Source organism: Corythoichthys intestinalis, chromosome 11 (genome assembly GCF_030265065.1).
Source record: "Corythoichthys intestinalis isolate RoL2023-P3 chromosome 11, ASM3026506v1, whole genome shotgun sequence".
Classification (NCBI taxonomy): domain Eukaryota; kingdom Metazoa; phylum Chordata; class Actinopteri; order Syngnathiformes; family Syngnathidae; genus Corythoichthys; species Corythoichthys intestinalis.
This window is the reverse complement of record NC_080405.1, coordinates 54247019-54266251: the sequence shown is the minus strand read 5'-3', so window position 1 is coordinate 54266251 and position 19233 is coordinate 54247019. Positions and strand designations below refer to the sequence as shown.

General features: G+C 37.7%; 1 protein-coding gene across 2 annotated transcripts in view; it reads right to left on the bottom strand.

Annotated features, from left to right (window-relative positions):
• htr4 (5-hydroxytryptamine receptor 4) overlaps nucleotides 1-19233 on the bottom strand; it is a 197369-nt gene that overhangs the window by 114258 nt on the left and 63878 nt on the right. For both annotated transcript variants that reach the window (XR_009064886.1, XM_057851113.1), the window contains exon 2: nucleotides 585-663. Coding sequence is in view for 1 of the 2 variants with exons in the window: in XM_057851113.1 (XP_057707096.1) it covers nucleotides 585-640 (56 nt within the window). In the remaining variant the exon portion in view is untranslated. The remainder of the gene's footprint in view (nucleotides 1-584; nucleotides 664-19233) is intronic.

Sequence of the window (19233 nt, the reverse complement as noted above, 5' to 3'; positions counted from 1 at the left end):
CAAAATAAAAGCATCCATCACTAAACAAAAGTCAAAATAAAAAAGATTTGAACAAATACATATTGTGCCAAAGGGCAGAAGAGTCATATTAATAAAATTAAGTAAAAAATAAGATACGGTGAGGTACAATAACATATTGCTTACGCAACTAAAAAAAAAAAAAAAAAACGACTGCAGACAAAACAGCGGATGAAACTCCGATCTCGTAAAGTTGAAATCACATACGTCGTAACCTGGGGACTACCTAGTATATTCTGTAATTTTAGTAACAAAGTTACATCATATAAAAATAATTTTCAGTATATAAACAATGCAGTACTTTTGATATCATAAAATAGCAATATTTTCAAATTGCCATCATTTTTTTAACTGACAATGTTATCCCACTTACAGGACATTTTATTCATTTATTTTTTTAAATCATGTTTAGTCAAATTGTAGCCGTTTGGGACTAGTCTTATTACACTATTAATCTAAATTCTTCATTACAAATCCTCCATTTAATTACATTTCAATGGAATCATAACCCTAATAGACACTTCGGGTTTCAAGTGCTTCCTTAACACATTTTTACTTGCACTCACCTGTCAGTGACAAGCTCCTCCATCACCGGCATGTGGCCAGCAGGGCTGATGCTCATGTGACCATAAATGCAGAGAAGCCCTGCAGAGAACACATCAACATTAACACCATCATCATCAGCTGAATTACACCTATTTTTTCCCCTCATTGCTGAAAAACATAAAACAAATTTGACATTTAACATGAATGCAGCGCTCGGCTGATGAATTAAACGGTTGATTAAGTCACTGCAAATTAGCCTTTTTTTTTTTTTCAACAAAATCTGGCACGGTTAATGAAGTGACACTAGCTATGAAGCAAACACGGAACATGATGTCTTTTCCAAAGATGGCTAACCCTCTAATCTAGTGCAATGTAATGTTCAAACACACACAAGCACAGCATGCACACACGCACACTAAATCATATTGTTTATGGGTCAAGCTTCAATAAATAGAGATTTGGATCAAGTGGTCTAAGAATCTAACCAAAACAAGAGCATAGCTAAAAATATACTAGTACGGGGTTCACTAAATCCGGACCTTGGTGTCATTTTTCCTGTCGTGTTTTCCACGTCTCTCTCCCCTAACACACCTGAGTCAAATGATTATGTTATCAGCAACCGCTACAGAAGCCTGATAATGATCCTGATTATTTTGATTCAGGTGTGTTGGAGGAGGGAGACATGGAAAACACGACAGGAAAAGTGGCACCGAGGTCCGGATTTAGTGAACCCTGTACGAGTATATCTTGAATCAAGTACACTTAATTTTGGGGGAAAATGAAATTCCGGTGTTAATGCCGAGACATTACAAAACGGTACACATACAGTGGGGCAAATAAGTATTTAGTCAACCACTAATTGTGCAAGTTCTCCCACTTGAAAACATTAGAGAGACCTGTAATTGTCAACATGGGTAAACCTCAACCATGAGACACAGAATGTGGGACAAAAAACACCAGAAAATTACATTGTTTGATTTTTAAAGAATTTATTTGCAAATCATGGTGGAAAATAAGTATTTGGTCAATACCAAAAGTTCATCTCAATACTTTGTTATGTACCCTTTGTTGGCAATAACGGAGGCCAAACGTTTTCTGTAACTCTTCACAAGCTTTTCACACACTGTTGCTGGTATTTTGGCCCATTCCTCCACGCAGATCTCCTCTAGAGCAGTGATGTTTTGGGGCTGTCATTGGGCAACACGGACTTTCAACTCCCTCTACAGATTTTCTATGGGGTTGAGATCTGGAGACTGGCGAGGCCACTCCAGGACCTTTTAATGCTTATTACGAAGCCACTCCTTTGTTGCCCTGGCTGTGTGTTTGGGATCATTGTCATGCTGAAAGACCCAGCCATGTCTCATCTTCAATGCCCTTGCTGATGGAAGGAGATTTTCTCTTAAAATCTCTTGATACATGGCCCCATTCCTTCTTTCCTGTACACAGATAAGTCGTCCTGGTCCCTTTGCAGAAAAACAACCCCAAAGCATGATGTTTCCACCCCCATGCTTCACAGTTGATATGGTGCAATTCAGTATTCTGTTTCCTCCAAACACGAGAACCTGTGTTTCTACCAAAAAGTTCTATTTTGGTTTCATCTGACCATAACACATTCTCCCAGTCCTCTTCTGAATCATCCAAATGCTCTCTAGCGAACCGCAGACGGGCCTGGATGTGTACTGACTTCAGCAGGGGGACACGTCTGGCAGTGCAGGATTTGAGTCCCTGACGGCGCATTGTGTTACTGATAGTAGCCTTTGTTACTGTGATCCCAGCTCTCTGTAGGTCATTCACTAGGTCCCGCCATGTGGTTCTGTGATTTTTGCTCACCGTTCTTGTTATCATTCTGACGCCACGGGGTGAGGAGGGAGTTGTCCGTGTTGCCCAACGACAGCCCAAAAACACCACTGCTCTAGAGGAGATTTGCATGGAGGAATGGGCCAAAATACCAGCAACAGTGTGTGAAAAGCTTGTGAAGAGTTACAGAAAACGTTTGGCCTCCGTTATTGCCAACAAAGGGTACATAACAAAGTATTGAGATGAACTTTTGGTATTGACCAAATACTTACTTTCTATCATGATTTGCAAATAAATTCTTTAAAAATCAAACAATGTAATTTTCTGGTGTTTTTTGTCCCACATTCTGTGTCTCATGGTTGAGGTTTACCCATGTTGACAATTACAGGCCTCTCTAATCTTTTCAAGTGGGAGAACTTGCACAATTAGTGGTTGACTAAATACTTATTTGCCCCACTGTAGTAGCAAATTGTCCTTTACTACAGAAGTGTATTGCTGCCGCGCACACACACAAGAAAAGTCCAGAATCACGTTCATATGATAGTTATCACGTTATTACATGATAATTATCATGTTTGTACATTATACTATAATGTTACCATTTTGACTACAGGGAGTCCCCAGGTTATGACGTATCAGACTTACGTGATTTTGACTTTACGATGCTGGAGTCTCGTCTGCCATTTAGTCTCCGGTGTTTTGTTTTTTTTTAAGTCGCGTAACAGTGTTTTGTCCACCCTCTCAGCATTGATGGTAAGTACAGTATATTATTTGTGATTTAATTTAGTTATTGAAGGAGATCATACCTTCTCACGTGGAGACCATCTAAATGTTTGCATTATTCTCACACACTTAATATAACCAATCAGGGAATAGTATCTTTTCTCATATTTACCCATCGACTGTTTGTATTACTATAACACACCCAATATAAAATAAATCACACTTATACTATACTTTAAGGCAAACAAGCAAAATATAGGGCATAAGAGATACATGACGCCTTCTTATCACAGAAGCCCAACGTGTGCGTCATGCTACTGACTGAGCAAGACTGACGCTGACAAGCTCACGTTTGCACCACCAACTCTCGCAATGAGTTCTCCCGGACAACCCAGAACAAGGAAGGACATGAGATACAAGGACAGCTTTTTGACTCGCTACCATGAATAACCTCAATACAATAACACTACTGCCACACACACAGACACAACATAGTGTTCCCACAACAAATAAAAGAAAGGAATTTCAGAGACAAAGTCAAAGTCACAACATTGCATTCCCTAAAAATAAGCCCCGAACGAACGCCCATGTATCTACAGTAAGTGTTATGGCAAATCAAGAACTTTTGGGAAGAAAATTCATGTGCTCATGTAATGCAATGTATAATGCCTACTCTACCATGTTTTGATTGTGCGTCCTTGGCTGCAGGGGACGGGACTTGATAAGCATATGCTTCTCCCGTCAGCCCTTGTCTCTCTTCGGTTCTTTCTCTCTCGGGTTAATCATATCACATCTTGTAACTGTCAATGATACCGATGATGATGACAATAAATAAATAAATAAAAATAAAAATAAATAAATAAACAAATGGCGGGACGCCCTGTCTCAACACAAGGAACAACGGAGAACGCCTAATATCCAACTGTTAACACGACTGATAAGACTCCAAGAGCCCCAAGAGGCAGAGAAAGGGCAAATGACGCAGGTTCTTTGGCTTAATGTGCAAAAAAAAAAAAAAAAAAAAAAAAAAAACAAACAATTGTTGAAAAAAAAAAAATCTTTTTTAAAATCAAACATCTTACGCAGTTGCGCACAATGTTACTCATTTTCACCAAATATGTTTTTACTTGTTCTGGAGTACATTTTTTTTGGATGACTACTTTTACTTGACTAATATTATTTGGAAGTAACGCTAAGCTACCCAAGTCAACTTTTTTGCTACTCTACCCACCTGTCCTAACAAATATTTTCATCCAAAAGATGAAGACTAAGACAAAAATTAAAAGGGTTGCCAAAAACAACACTGATCCAGAAATTATGGTAATCTGAGAGAAAAAGCACTCCCAAAAATTTGTAAACATGAATGAATCAACTCAGCTATAATTTAAGATTGATTAATTTTGTTTTTGGGGGGTTGTTTTCCAATACTTTTGAGTGTGTTTTTGAATATACTTTTTTCCCCATTTTTTCAGTAGTACATTCAGTATTGGCCCGAATATAAGACGACCCTGATTATAAGACGGCCCCCTCTTTTTCAAGACTCAAGTTTTGAAAAAAAGACTTTTTGAACACCAAATTAATTTTTATACAGAAAATAATTACAGTACATCCGAAACAAATGATTATAACAATATATTTGAGAGAAAAAGCATGTTATTTTGCCTCAATATATGCCTCAAAATATGTAAACTAAAGTGCAATCACATTCGTAAATGAATGGCTTCTAGTTTTTGAAATGTAAATAAACCAATATATTGTGATAAAACAACAAAATTGCAATAATTGCATTAACCATCAAAGTGAAGTCTAACTGTAACTGTAGTCTTGAAACAAATCTGAATAAGGAAAAACATTGCAATAAAATAATGCAAACTGGTTAAACTAAAAAGAGTAGCTGAGATCTCTCATGACAGAACATTGCTTCAATGATATCTGGCGCCATCTAGCGTCGTGAACGAGTATAATGTCTAGACCGCGAATATAAGACGACCCCCCTTTTTCAGTGTTATTTCAATGCAAAAAACACTGTCTTCTATTCAGGCCAATATGGTATATTGTTGTTGAGTTCATAAAAAAGCAACAAGTCGGTCATTGTGTTTGGGTCATCAGTTCATGGATCCACTTCACACATTCCCAACCAATTAGCTCTTAATGTGTTCCCAGAATGCAATTCAAGCACATGAATCCACAGTAAATCCAAGGCCAGCTGGCGGCCAAACGTTGTTGAAATGATTATTTTATGAGATTCTCCCTGCACATTGGCAGACGTTTCACTTTAAATGCTTTCAATTGACGGGCGAAGAGAATAAACAGACTTCAGCTCTGTTTGGATCCACTGCACGTCCCATGTTATTTTGCTTTTATAGTATCAGCTACTAGGTTCTGAGAAGTAGAATTTTCTAGGGATTTTGATGAATGTTGCCAAAATTTGTAATCTTGTACAACAGACAGTGACAATCAAGGGCGTAGGTTTGCGTAGGGAAGGTAGGGACTTAACACTAGCAACTTTTCAGGGTGCTCAAATTGTCCCCACCAACTTTTAAGCAACCTTATTTGCATTGTATAATGAGTTTAGTTATAGAAATAATTTATATTGCCTTCCCATATATGGTAAGGATTAGGGATGTCCCGATCCAGGTTTTTGCAATTCCTATCCGATACCGATACTGTTTTGCACTTCTGATCCGATACTGGCCGATACCGATACCGGCCTATCTGAGCATGTGTTAAAGTTTACAGTTATTTAGCCTCCTTACTTAGTTGTCAGACTCATGTTGAAAAGAGTTTTAGTACTCTTGAGAACAACTAGCCAGCTGAATTTGGTGAGTTTGAATAACACACAATGATTGGTAACAAGAAACTGACCTGTTTATTCAATGACAAACACAAAACATTATAAATAACAAACAGAAATGGAATAGACAGTCAGTAAAACGTGCAAATAATATTGTAAACTGTCTTAAAAAAAGCAAAACACACAAACAACCTCAGTGGAAAATCATACAACCCGCCCAAGCTATTAGATGTTTTTAATGTTTCGTGCATTAGTTACAAAAATTCTATAAAAAGCCTCTCAGGTTTAAATAAACGACTATTTCAGTATCAAGGTAACATTTTAAAACAGTAAATAAAATACTCAAGTCCCAATTCTGAATCAGCAGCTTTAAACTACATACAATTCACTTAATTTTGCGAATCAACTGTTAAAGTTGTTAAAATTGCTCCCGTTATTCCATAACTTCCCTTTTGTCTACTTTCGACATGTGAAAGTTTTAAAACTGTTTTGAAGATAGATTCAAGTCAAGATTTTGCCGATTTAGGAGTATTTTAGATAAAAAGTTAATTAGGTTCGCTGGGAAGGTTCACAATAGCCTACTAGGGAAGTCTCCTGCTTTAAGATGGCGGCCGTTTACTAACGCATCTAGTTTTCCATTCTTCAATGTTGCTAACGCCGTCGAGTCTGTCATTAAGCATCTAGTTCTATATGCATATGATATCTATTATCTACAGTAAAACGATGTTGACTTAGTTTGTAGCGGCTGTCAGCAGCAGTCAGGTATTCTTGTGTTGTTTATCCAGCGGCATGAGTTGAGCTAAAGCCGTGAGTTGAGCATTGGCATTACCCGGGTCTATGACAAGCATGATGTTTACTCTTGGGACGCAATGCGGTCCGTTTCTCATTGCGTCCTGAAGACCGCGCTGTGTATCAGTGATGATTTACAATCGGAATTTGGATGTTTGTGAATCGTTCTCGAATCTTCCCAGGGCGAATCGCTCTAGGATGTAATGACGGCTGGGCATTTTGTACCGTGGTTCTAAGTGTTGGATGGCGCGTCTTTACTCACGAGAGATAATGGCTCGTCATCCAGAATGAATGCTTCGGCAATGACTCGTTATTCCCTGGGCTTTGGGACTGTCGAGTGCCAGTTTGTCACGCATAGCAAAAGTTTCTGCCAGTGTTAGTTGCATAGGACCTTTCTTTTTGTCTTCGGTTTTCTCAACATACGCCTTATATTGTTTGTGGTGGTATTTCACTAAATGCTTGATTAGGTTGGTTGTATTAAAACATCTTACAGCTTTACCACCACGCTTGACTTTATTGTGGCATATGTTGCACTCTGCCTCTTCGTCTTTGTCATCCTTTAAGCTGAAATGATCCCACACAGCTGACATTTTTACCGATAAAGTCTCTCGGTAAATTGGGAGATGGTAATGTAAATGTAGCGTGTTGAAGGTGTGCCGTAAAATTCGGACCGGATTTTAGGGAAACCGAAGCAAAAACTGGAATGGATTATGTAAATGGGTGCGTTGGAAAACCCAAACCGGACTTTTAAAAAAACTGGATCGGAAGTCTGGATCGGAATTTTTCCCGTGTTCCGATCAGACACCGATGCGCATTTTTTTGCCCATATCGGCGTCCGATCCGATCCAAATATCGGATCAGGACATCTCCAGTAAAGATATAACAGACTAGTGCTTCAACGATTAATCGATTATCTCAAGTAATTTGATTAGAAAAAAGATTTAAGATTTTGCTGCTTCTAGTATTGGTTTTGGTGGAAAACACTCAGGTGACTTGAAGTTCTATTTTTTTCATTGTGACATAATTTGTTTAAAAGTTTAAAATATGCGAGTGAATAATCTTTTAAAGTCATTTTTTTTAAACAAAAAATGAGATCAATTAATTATTCTAAGCTGAAAACGACAGACATTTTGAATAATAAATACAACTAATTACCTTCGTTTTATGGCTGGGTTTAAACGAAAGCAGTTGCGCGACGTCTGTAAACGGGCCTTTTCAGGTTAAAACGGACAAATTAAAAATATTTCGGGGGCTTAATGCGCCATGAATCTGCGATGGCAGCATATAGACATTGTTCTGTCAAACACAACAGTTGTTATGGCTTAAAATACAGCAGTTTCTATTAAAGAGGAATGTAAGAGCAGAAACTGTTTTTTTCAGTCTTGTCTTTTTTTTCCGCCTTTTCTTAAAGTGGCATTGTAATGGTTTGTTTTGAAAGTGCATTTAGTTTTATTGATTTGGGTGGATACACTGACCTCTAGTGGCAACAGTGAATATAAATAATTTCACATGGCTGAATCCAGCTGCTCTCTGTTAAGACCAACATAAGCTAATGTTTAAAAAAAAAAAAAAATTTTTTTAATCAATTCTTAATTTAGTTGATACAGTGGGGAGAACGTGTATCAAATACTTGTTCTCCCCCCTGTAGGTAGCCAATATTTAGCTGTTTTTGTGGAATATGTTTTTGAGCTATTTGTTAAGAGCATTGTTGAAAAAAAAAAAAAAAAAAAAAAATTCTATAGCATTTGAGCTAGCAGAATTTTGTTGTACTAAGATTCTCATTTATTTACGTATTTTTAGATATCTTTTACCTATGAGGCACAGCTCAGGTATTTTATTGGTTATTTTCCATATCCAATTACTTGATTATTCGAACTAACTCGTTAATCGATTAATTGGCTACTAAACTAATCGATAGCTGTGGCCCTAGAATTGACACTACCATTATTAAGTGAATTATTTTTAGGGTTGTTCCGATCATGTTTTTTTTTGACGAATATATACATTCAATATACAGTACATAAGTACTGTATTTGTTAATTATGACAATAAATCCTCAAAATGGCATTTACATTAACATTCTTTCTGTGAGAGGGATCCACCGATATAAAGACTTGTGACTTTGTATATTGTGACTAAATATTGCCATCTAGTATATTTGTTGAGCTTTCAGTAAATGATACTGTAGCCATGCCCAAATGCATGATGGGAAGTGGAACCATGACTGTGCGTAGTGCTACCAATTGATATATCTTCTCTGCGTTGGGAAATAACATATGGTGTTAAGAAAAAGATCAATTGCTACCTTGCTTCCCCACATTGCTTCCCATGATATTTTTATCGTAGGGAGAGGGATTATAAGGCTCTAGCCAATTAAAAAAAGGCTCCAAAGGCTGCCAAAATTCACTCTACTCATTTTACGCTGCCTTTTATCTCTATATATAGGTAAAACGACGCCATTACAGATTGAGCGCGACAATGCGTGAGTAGGTCGTGCAGTGCATGCATTAATTGCGTTAAATATTTTAACGTGATACATTTTTTAAAAAATTAATTACCGCCGTTATCGGGATAAATTTGATAACCCTACCTTAAGCCTAAACTAAAGACTCTGGATGAGTGTAACATATTATGTCTGTAACGTTAAATACAATTAGAAAACGATTTAATTAAAATATATATGTATTAAAAAAAGGCATGGCCGATATTTTTTTGCCGATTCCGATACTTTGAAAATGACGTGATCGGACCCGATCGATCGGCGACATCTCTAATTATTTTCATTATGTTCAGACTTATATTTCTCCCTTTTCACGATCTGAATGTGCCGGTCCATTTTTTTCCCCTGAATCCAGGGAGCAGCTGGACTCAGCCATATTAGATGAGTTCTGTCATATTGCCACTAGAGGGCTGTGTATCCACCCATCAATAAAACTAAACCCTGCAACCCTTTCAAAACAAACCATTAAAACGTCAGTAATTAATCGACTCCTCAAAGCAGCAAAATTTGATTTGAAGCTTTTTTTGTGATCAAATTACTCGAGTTAATCGATTAATTGTTGCAGTGCTATTATCGATATGCTCTCGATAAAAATATATCAATATAAAAAATATAGATATGTCGATAAGTTGTTTAGTGAAGGAACTAAAACTTAAATTTGTTATCTTATTGGCTGCCATTGACGGCGCTAGATGTCCAATCCATTTAGACTGGGAATTGAATGAATAAATGTTCCAGTCAAAATGGATTGGACGTCTGTGCCAAAGATTAACTATGCCAAAAGGAGTTTTCTTTGCATTTCAGTGATTTTAGGAGGTTTTACCCTCCTGCCATAGTTATTGTGAGCTTGGAAAAATTATATCTTATCGCGAGGCGCTCAGTGGTTCCGACCCATAGGACACGGATTGTGCTCATTGTGAAAAATGTTCATTTTCGTCATTGCTTGTGACTGGAGCAAAGTTTGATGAGTCATAAAAGAAATGTTCTCAGGAATGTTGCACTGAGCAACATGAAATTTAGACACAGAAACACAAAAAGACACAGGAGGCCTATTATTTTGGTGTTCAGGAGGCATTTGATTCATTTTTTTCCACTTCCAGGGGTTCCCTGCTAGTGACCTTCTCTTGCACATTTTGTCTGATTGCTACTAAAGTTGAACTTTGTGTAGCAGACAGATGGGTGACACCATACTGTGAAATATTTGAGTTAGTGTCCTTGAGTGTGGCTCGAGTATTGTAGCAAAGAGAGGGATGACTCATGCTCGGACAAACTAAAAGTTAAGCCTCTGAAACAAATTTAGATTTGGGCAATGTGTTAAAAGTAGAAAAGTAAAAGTAATAACAAATTTTAAGATGTTGGTCACCAAACCCAAAAAAAGTCTTATAATGTCAGTAGTGATGCAAAGGTTAATCGATTAAATCAAGTAATACGATTAGAAAAAAAAGCTTTGGATCGAATTTTGCAGCAAGGATTCGTTTTATGAGAGTGGTGTTGTAATACTGTAATTTTTGGACTATAAGGCATTTGTTCATAGATAAGTTGCACTGGAACATAAGCCGCAGCTGTCCTCACTGTATTATGATATATTTAAACCAAAAGATATTAACCGATAACACTTTATTTGACAGCGGCATCATTAAAATTAGGGTTGTTCCGATCATGTTTTTTCGCTCCCGATCCGATCGTTTTAGTTTGAGTATCTGCCGATCCCGATATTTCCCGATCCGATTGCTTTTTTTTGCTCCCGATTCAATTCCAATCATTCCCAATAATTTTTCCCGATTATATACATTTTGGCAATGCATTAAGAATAAAATGAATAAAACTCATACATAAGCACTGTATTTGTTTATTATGACAATAAATCCTCAAGATGGCATTTACATTATTAACATTCTTTCTGTGAGAGGGATCCACGGATATAAAGACTTGTAATTCTTAAAGGATAAATGTGACTTTGTATATTGTGACTAAATATTGCCATCTAGTGTATTTATTGAGCTTTCAGTAAATGATACTGTAGCCATTTAACTGTTCTGCCCAAATGCATGATGGGAAGTGCAACCATGACTGTGCGTATTGGTACCAATTGATATATCTTCTCTGCGTTGGGAAATAACATAGGCTGGTAAGAAAAAGATCAATTACTACCTTTCTTCCCCACATTGCTTCCCACGATATTTCTAATCATAGGGAGAGGGATTGTAAAGCTTTAGCCTATTAAAAAAAGGCTCCAAAGGCTGCCAAAATTCACTCTACTCATTTTACGCTGACTTTCAGCTCTATATATAGGTAAAATTGTGCCATTACAGATTGAACGTGACAATGCTTGAGTGGGTCGTGAAGTGCATGCGTTAATTGCGTTAAATATTTTAACGTGATAAATGTTTTAAAAAATTAATTACCGCCGTTAACGGGATAAATTTGATAACCCTACCTTAAGCCTAAACTAAAGACTGGATGACTGTAACATATTATGTCTGTAACGTTAAATACGATTAGAAAACGATTTAGATTTAAAAAAATTATATATATATATATATATATATATATATTTTAAAAAAAAGCATGTTCGATATTTTTTAGCCGATTCCGATACTTTGAAAATGACGTGACGGACCCGATCGATCAGCATCCCGATCGATCTCTAATTAAAATGTTATAAGACCAAATGAACCACCATGAAGCTTCGAACCAATTGGCTGCAAAGCTTTGTGTAGCAGACAGATGGGTGACACCATGCTGTGAAATATTTGAGTTAGCGTCCTTGAGTGTGGCCCAGGTGGCAAGCCTATTCAAATGTGCTGTAGAAGTAAGCAAAGTAAGCCAAGCTCAGTGGCTAAGTGTGTGTTGCAGCTGGTGCACGGAGAGGGAGGCCAATAGAGAGACAGGATGCTGTGGTCAATTATTATTATTTATGAAAATTGCACTGTTTGGCCTTTGCGAGCCAAAACCCAGGGTTTAAAAAGTTTATTCATTCATTGTATTTTTACTTTCTTACTGTTGGGCTAATATTATACATGTTTTAATTTCATGAATTTAGCTCTATTTTGGCCTTTGAGAGCCAAAGTTTTTTTTTTTTAACTATTGTCATCCATACCAAATTCTACTAGATTCCCTTTGTGTATGTTCATTTTAATCATTTCAAACAGAGTGGTATCGGTCCGGTATCGGCCGATACCGCACAGCCAGGTATTAATATCGGTATCGGGGCCAAAAAATGGTATCGCTGGAACACTAGATTTTGTTTGAGCTAATATGATTGTTTATGCATTCGTAATTTATTTTAGAGGTAGATGTAGCAGTTTTTTTGTGGGAATGTGTTTAAATGATTTGTTTAGAGCATTGTAAAAAAAACAAAAATGTGAAGCATTTTGTAGCATTTGAGCTAGCAGACTTTTGTTACGCAAGTTAGCCAATTGTTCGTTTGTTGGACTAAAAGCCTCATTTATAATATAATATTCATAATTTTTTAATCCCGTTTGAGGGTAAGTTCAGGTATTCTAAATTTATTTTGAAATGCATTGATTGCACTTGTGAAATGAAAGTGCAATTCTGCATCGTTTGAAGAAACACTCAGGCATTTTATTTTGGTATTTAATGCTCTTTTGAAAGTGTAATCTTGGTGATGGGGGAAAATATTATATTACCCTTTCGTGATGTATGATTGCTTCTGTGACATAGTTTGTAACAACTTATATTGTTTTTACGTCTGTGAACAACTTCTATTGTTTTTCACCTTGTTCCAATAGTTAGGAGACGCGCTTGAGTAGGGAATCTCACGAGATAAAACAATACTATGGTGCAAAACAAGTTATTACACGCCTGGGTCCCATAGTTACACGCCTGGATCCCATAGCTAGAAGGGAATCTCACGAGATAACTTGTCTTGCACCCATAATATTTACCATTTGTTGCATCTGTTGCAGCACAGCTCATTTGTCCCATGTGAAAAGCACTTTTTCAAGGGGGCTGAACCAAAAGTAGCTTTAATGTTTGTCATTGGGCAGGGCCGCGGCGCTCGGAGACGGAGGTTGGCCTCTCCGTCTCCGCGGGGCGCGTCCCTACAAAAACCGGACATTTCCGGGCAACCCGTGAAGTCCGCCAGCAGGTCACGTACAAATCGCCTGGCTTTGTTCCTTCGCCGCCTTACCGGAGTGTGTTGTCTCCCCGCTCATTTGTCACGGTAAGCGATTTTCATTGCTAAGGGACATTTTGTTTTGCTGTAACGGTAACGCGGGAATTCTGGGGTTGACAAACTCAAATCTAGCATCATCGTTGACATTTGTTGATACTTGTTTGCTTGCTCTTGTGGGATTGTAATCAATAAATCTCATTTATTCTGCATTTTCTAATCAATAAACATTGTCTATAGAGCAAAAGTGTGCCTGTCACTGATTCGCCGCGAACCTGGAAATTTCGGAAAACACTTGGCAAGTCAAAATGAATATCTTTTACATCTCGTAAAATGTATTCAGCAGCGCATGACATGTGTGTCGTCAAATTACTCGATTATTCAAACTAATAATCGATAGCTGCAGCCCTAAATGTCATGCTAAAAAAACAGCAGATTCATTCAGAGTAAATTTATCTATTGAAAAAACTGCTTGTACCAAAGAGTGCTTCGAAAGACTCACTGCTTAGTTTCTTTATCACTATACGACTGCTATAAATTCTCTTCCAAGTCAAAAATGCAATCATCTCAGAGGGGAAAGAGGAAAAAAAAAACAATTGCTTATGTGGCACTAAAGCAGCTGAAAAATGTGACGCCACACAATTATAGGAGACTGAGCGCTTTTGACTTATTGACCGGTTACATCATGTGCTCTCTCAGGGGGTTTTGATTCAATCATCATCATTATCAACAACCTACACTTGACTGTCTGCTTCCTACTAAAACACTGTTTGACATTTGGACGTGCAGCATGCTCACGTCTAAGGTTACAATTGTCAGATGTCAATATTGATGTCTAAAAAGTAGGGGTGTAACGGTCAGTGGCGCCTCCGGAAATTTTTCATAAGGATGGCCAGATGGGGCCACTTAAAATCTTGGGGTGGCCAAAACTAGAAGCCATAATTTTAGGTTTTCATTATATTATTGCAGTAAAAAGGTCAGGGGAAAACTATCAGAAAGACTTAAGGACACGGCTACTGATATACTTTGGTGTATTGTGTAATATTTGATGTTACTAACGATTTAATGTGCATTGTCCATAACTGTCCAGTCAACATTTTGAGTTCCACAACAATTCTGTTTTATTGTGTTATGTATATATTAGGCATAAGGTATAAATTTAACTAGGGGTGTCAAACGATTCAAATTTTTAATCGAGTTAATCACAGGTTAAAAATTAATTAATTGTAATTAATCGCAATTCAAACCATCTCTAAAATATGCCATATTTTTCTGTAAATTATTGTTGCAATGGAAATATAACACAAGACCAGGGGTCGCGTTAACCGGATATTTTCCGTCGTTGACCGGTTTTTTAAAACGGTGACGGAAAAACCTGAAGTCCGTCCGTCATTTTGACAGGTTGCAATTCACACCCCAGACCACAGGGTGGCGAGTTAGCATATTAATTAGCTATTGTCTCTCTTAATGCATGACGTCGTTGGCTCTTCTGTCAGAATATTGGAGAGGAGTCTGGCTGCAGCCCGCCTCTCTCAGTACCCTGCGCCGCTCTTCTCGGAGAGGGATATTGTAGCGTCACCGGGGTCTGGCGGCGGCACTGTGATTGACACATCAACGCGAGGTTCTTATTGGTGCACCCGGTGTGCCAGCGCGTCATCCAATTGGTGGACAAGATTGCCGCCTGTGTACAGACCCCAATTACATGACGTCACAACTCCGCCCCCTGACTGGAGCCGCCATATTGTGTGTCAGCTCGTCATGTTTTCACATTACCGCTACGTACATGCATCCTATTACGGCGTGTTTTTCTGCTCGTTAATAATGGTGAAGGCGTGTGTGGCGGTTGGTTGCTGTAACAGAGAAGATAGACGGAGAGACTTGAAGTTCTACCGTATTCTGAGAGACCCGAAGATGAGAGCGAGATGGACTGCTGTAATTCAACAAGAAATCTGGGCACCAAACGATCACCACAGACTATGTAGTAGTCATTTTATATCTGGTAAGATGCATTTAATATATATTTAGAAGATTTTGGGCTGACAACCACAATTAAGATCATTGTGTGACGTTGGTGATTGGGGTCTATATAGTTGCCTCTTTTTCTTTGGGAGTGGAGTTGTTTTGTTGGTGTTGTTGGCGGTAAGCAGAGTAAAAAGAGGGAGAAAAATACAACTTCCGTGTCTAATTTTTCGCCGCCAAGCAAGCGTTACAATTAAAAATGAATGAAAACCAAATACTACTGAATATGTCATCATTATCATTTAAAAAATTTAAGTGACGGGTAAAAATAGACTATGACCGGACTTTTATGACCCTGTCAGTCAAAATGACAGACAACGAAAATGTCTAGCGCAACCTCTGCACAAGACGGATATATACATACAACATACTGTACATAAGTACTGTATTTGTTTATTATAACAATAAATCCGCAAGATGGCATTAACATTATTAACATTTTTTCTGTGAAAGGGATCCACAGATAGAAAGACTTGTAATGCTTAAAGGATAAATGTGAGTTTGTATATTGTGACTAAATACAGTATTGCTATCTAGTGTATTTGTTGAGCTTTCAGTAAATGATACTGTAGCGACTTAACTGTTCTGCCCAAATGCATGATGGGAAGTGGTGCAACCATGACTGTGTGGAGTGGCTGCAAATGCTATATCTTCTCTGCGTTGGGTACACTACACGGTGTTTAGAAAAAGATCAACTCCTGTCATTCTTCCCCACGACGCTTCCCACAATATTTATAGTTGCTGTGGGAGAGATGACAAAGCTTTTGCCAATTAAAAGCACGGCCCCAATGAATGCTTGGATCTACTCCACTCACTTGACACTGCCTCTTAGCTCTGTATATAGGTAAAACGGCACCATTGTAGGCTGTTTGCGGCAATGCGTGAGGGAGTCGTACCGCGAATGCGGTATTTGCAATAAATATTTTCACGTGGTTAATATAAAAAAATAATTACCGCCCGTTAACGCGATAAATTTGACAGCCCTACATTTAACAAAACAAAATAAATGCATTCATTTGGGATGAAATGCATAACTGATGCTACAACAATCTAACGATATACTGGCAAGCGGGGTGGCCAATGGGGTGGCGCCACTGGTAACGGTACACAAAAATCTCTGTTCGGTACGTACCTCGGTTTTGAGGTCACGGTTCGGTTCATTTTCTGTACAGTAAGAAAACAAAATGTAAAATAAATGTGCTCGTTGTTTATTACATACCTTTGTGCTTTCAACAATAGGAACATTAGCCTATACAAAGCTAGAATTCTGCTCAAAAAATAGTGGGTATTTAAAGATAATCCAACAACAATTTGCCTTTCAGACCTCGCATAGACCCCGCCGCCATGTGACATAATCCCGCGTAGTTTTGAGTGATTTTTCGCTTCGGGTTAGCATGTCGGCTCTCTGTCACGCCTCCTGGTTTGTTTACACTTTCCGAAACCGGGGCAGGGAAATGACAAAAGCCAGACTAACTCCGGTGGCATAAAATATAGTTTGGGAGGTACAAGAAGTGGACAGTTTTGACCATTATGGAGTAATTTTGCCATGTCATACTGAATAAATGCATTTTTAATATTTCATATTCCATTTAGCACAAGACTGTTATTTGTCATGACCATACCATTTATTTAGCAATTGGGGACAAATACTTTGATGAAAACAATATCCTGTAAAAATATTGGAGAGACTGAAACAATGACATTTCGCGGCTCTCTTCGTCGCATTTTCCTCGTTCTGAATAATTCACCCTCAATGGGCTGAATTCTAAATCGGATGAAACCATGACCCCTCCGATGTCATCCTCCTGTTGGGAACGCTAGAGCTCTATAATGGTAGGCGTGGCTAAACGGCAGATTAAAAGACAAATCTATTGTCATCTGCGATTTGCCATATTGTTTTACATAGTCAAATCGTCTCTAAATATTAGTGGTGTCAAAAATAATCGATGCGGCAGGGCATGGACGATTCGATTCGATGCGCGCAACAAGCCGAATCGATTCAGCGCATTTTAAAATATATAAGTACGTTCAAAAATCTTCCCTGCGCAATTCCGGTGATGCAACGGATTTGGTTTCCCCATTTGTATTATTATTGTCATGTTTCATTTTTTACACACTGCATAACTCTGGTCAAGTTTCCCACCAACCTTGTACAAGCCAAAATGTCTCCAGATGACTGCTTTCAATGTCTTAGGTGCGTCAATAATATTTCTCGCTCCCTCTTTCTCCGCTTCAGCCATTGTTATGTTATGTCTTATCTGTTAGAGGTTAGATCTTGTGCCCGAACCAGATTAACATTTAGGGCCCGACCCGACCCGACCCGATATTCAGGTTGGGTCGGGTCGGGCCCAAAATGTTAAGTATTCACGTTCGGGTCGGGTCGGGTCGGGTCGGGCCGCCGCGCCGGACTAATAAATTATTAAAAAAAAAAAAAAAAAAAAAAAAGGATAAAACCGAGAACAGGCTCTCTGTATAGTGCATTTGCTTGAACGCCGTGGCCCGCATGTTTTTTTTTTTTTTTATATTAAACTTTCCCAGCGTTATTTCATTGTGTAAATGCTTTTATAATGATCATAAAAATATGTAGACTATTTGAACATTAAGAAAACTTGCGTTTTTTTCTGCCAACTGAGAATTTGTTACGAAAGACACTTTTATTTATGCACACAAAGGCAACACAAATGTGATCCTTTTGAATCTTCTCCTCTGTGTGTCTGCAAAACCGCATGTTTTTTTTTTTTTTTTTTTTTAATATTAAACTTTCCCGGCGTTATTTTGTTGTGTAAATGCTTTTATAATGATCACAAAAATATGTAGACTATTTAAACATTAAGAAAACTTGCGTTTTTTTCTGCCAAGTCGATGAAAATAAATTGCTGCTTCTGCGGTTTTTTTTCCGCGTCACTCCAACAAATAAAAAAATAAAAACTAGGGCTGTCAAATGATTAAAATTTTTAATCGAGTTAATTACAGCTTAAAAATTAATTAATCGTAATTAATCGCAATTCAAACCATCTCTAAAATATACCATATTTTTCTGTAAATTATTGTTGGAATGACAAGATAAGACACAAGACGGATATATACATACAACATACTGTACATAAGTGCTGTATTTGTTTATTATAACAATAAATCCACAAATGGCATTATTAACATTCTTTCTGTTTAAGTGATCCACGGATAGTCAGACTTGTAGTTCATAAAAGATAAATGTTATAGTTACAAGTTATAGTAATTTTATATTAAAACCCCTCTTCATATTTTCATTTTAATAAAATTTGTACAATTTTCAATCAAAAGTAGAGTTAATATAATAATAATAAGAATAAAAATAACAATAATAAGAATTGAGTGACCAAACTCTGAGTAATGCCAGTTCACTTTGCATTGTTGTTTAGCTGTGTGAGAATAGGGCCTCATTACTACAGACTGAAGTGCTTTTCTTTTTGTGAACACTATTTTGTTTGAGAGATAGCAATATTATTTTTGTTGTGCTTTCACTAAATGATACTTCTGTTTGTTGTGAAGGAGTTGCAGAAGCTTATGCCAATAAACGGCGCAGCCCAAAGAACGCCTGTGTCCACTCGCTTTTATAACAGATATACTGTATCTCTGTGCATATCTTACCCAAAATACAAAAAGAGACACATAATTGCCACTAAAAGAAAACAAACTTACCGAAATATGTGTGGAGCACAAAGCAACAGCATAAACGTCTCACAACTACTAATTCTCCCACTATTAGAAGGAATAACATTAGTATGGAACGGCCCTGCGCTGCCCCCAAGCAACCGGTGGCATTCCCTTCACTCTTAATGTCCATAAACGGCGTCATTGAAATCTGTTTGAGGCAAAGCGAGAGCGGCTCATTCAGTGCATGCGTTAATTGCGTCAAATATTTTAACGCGA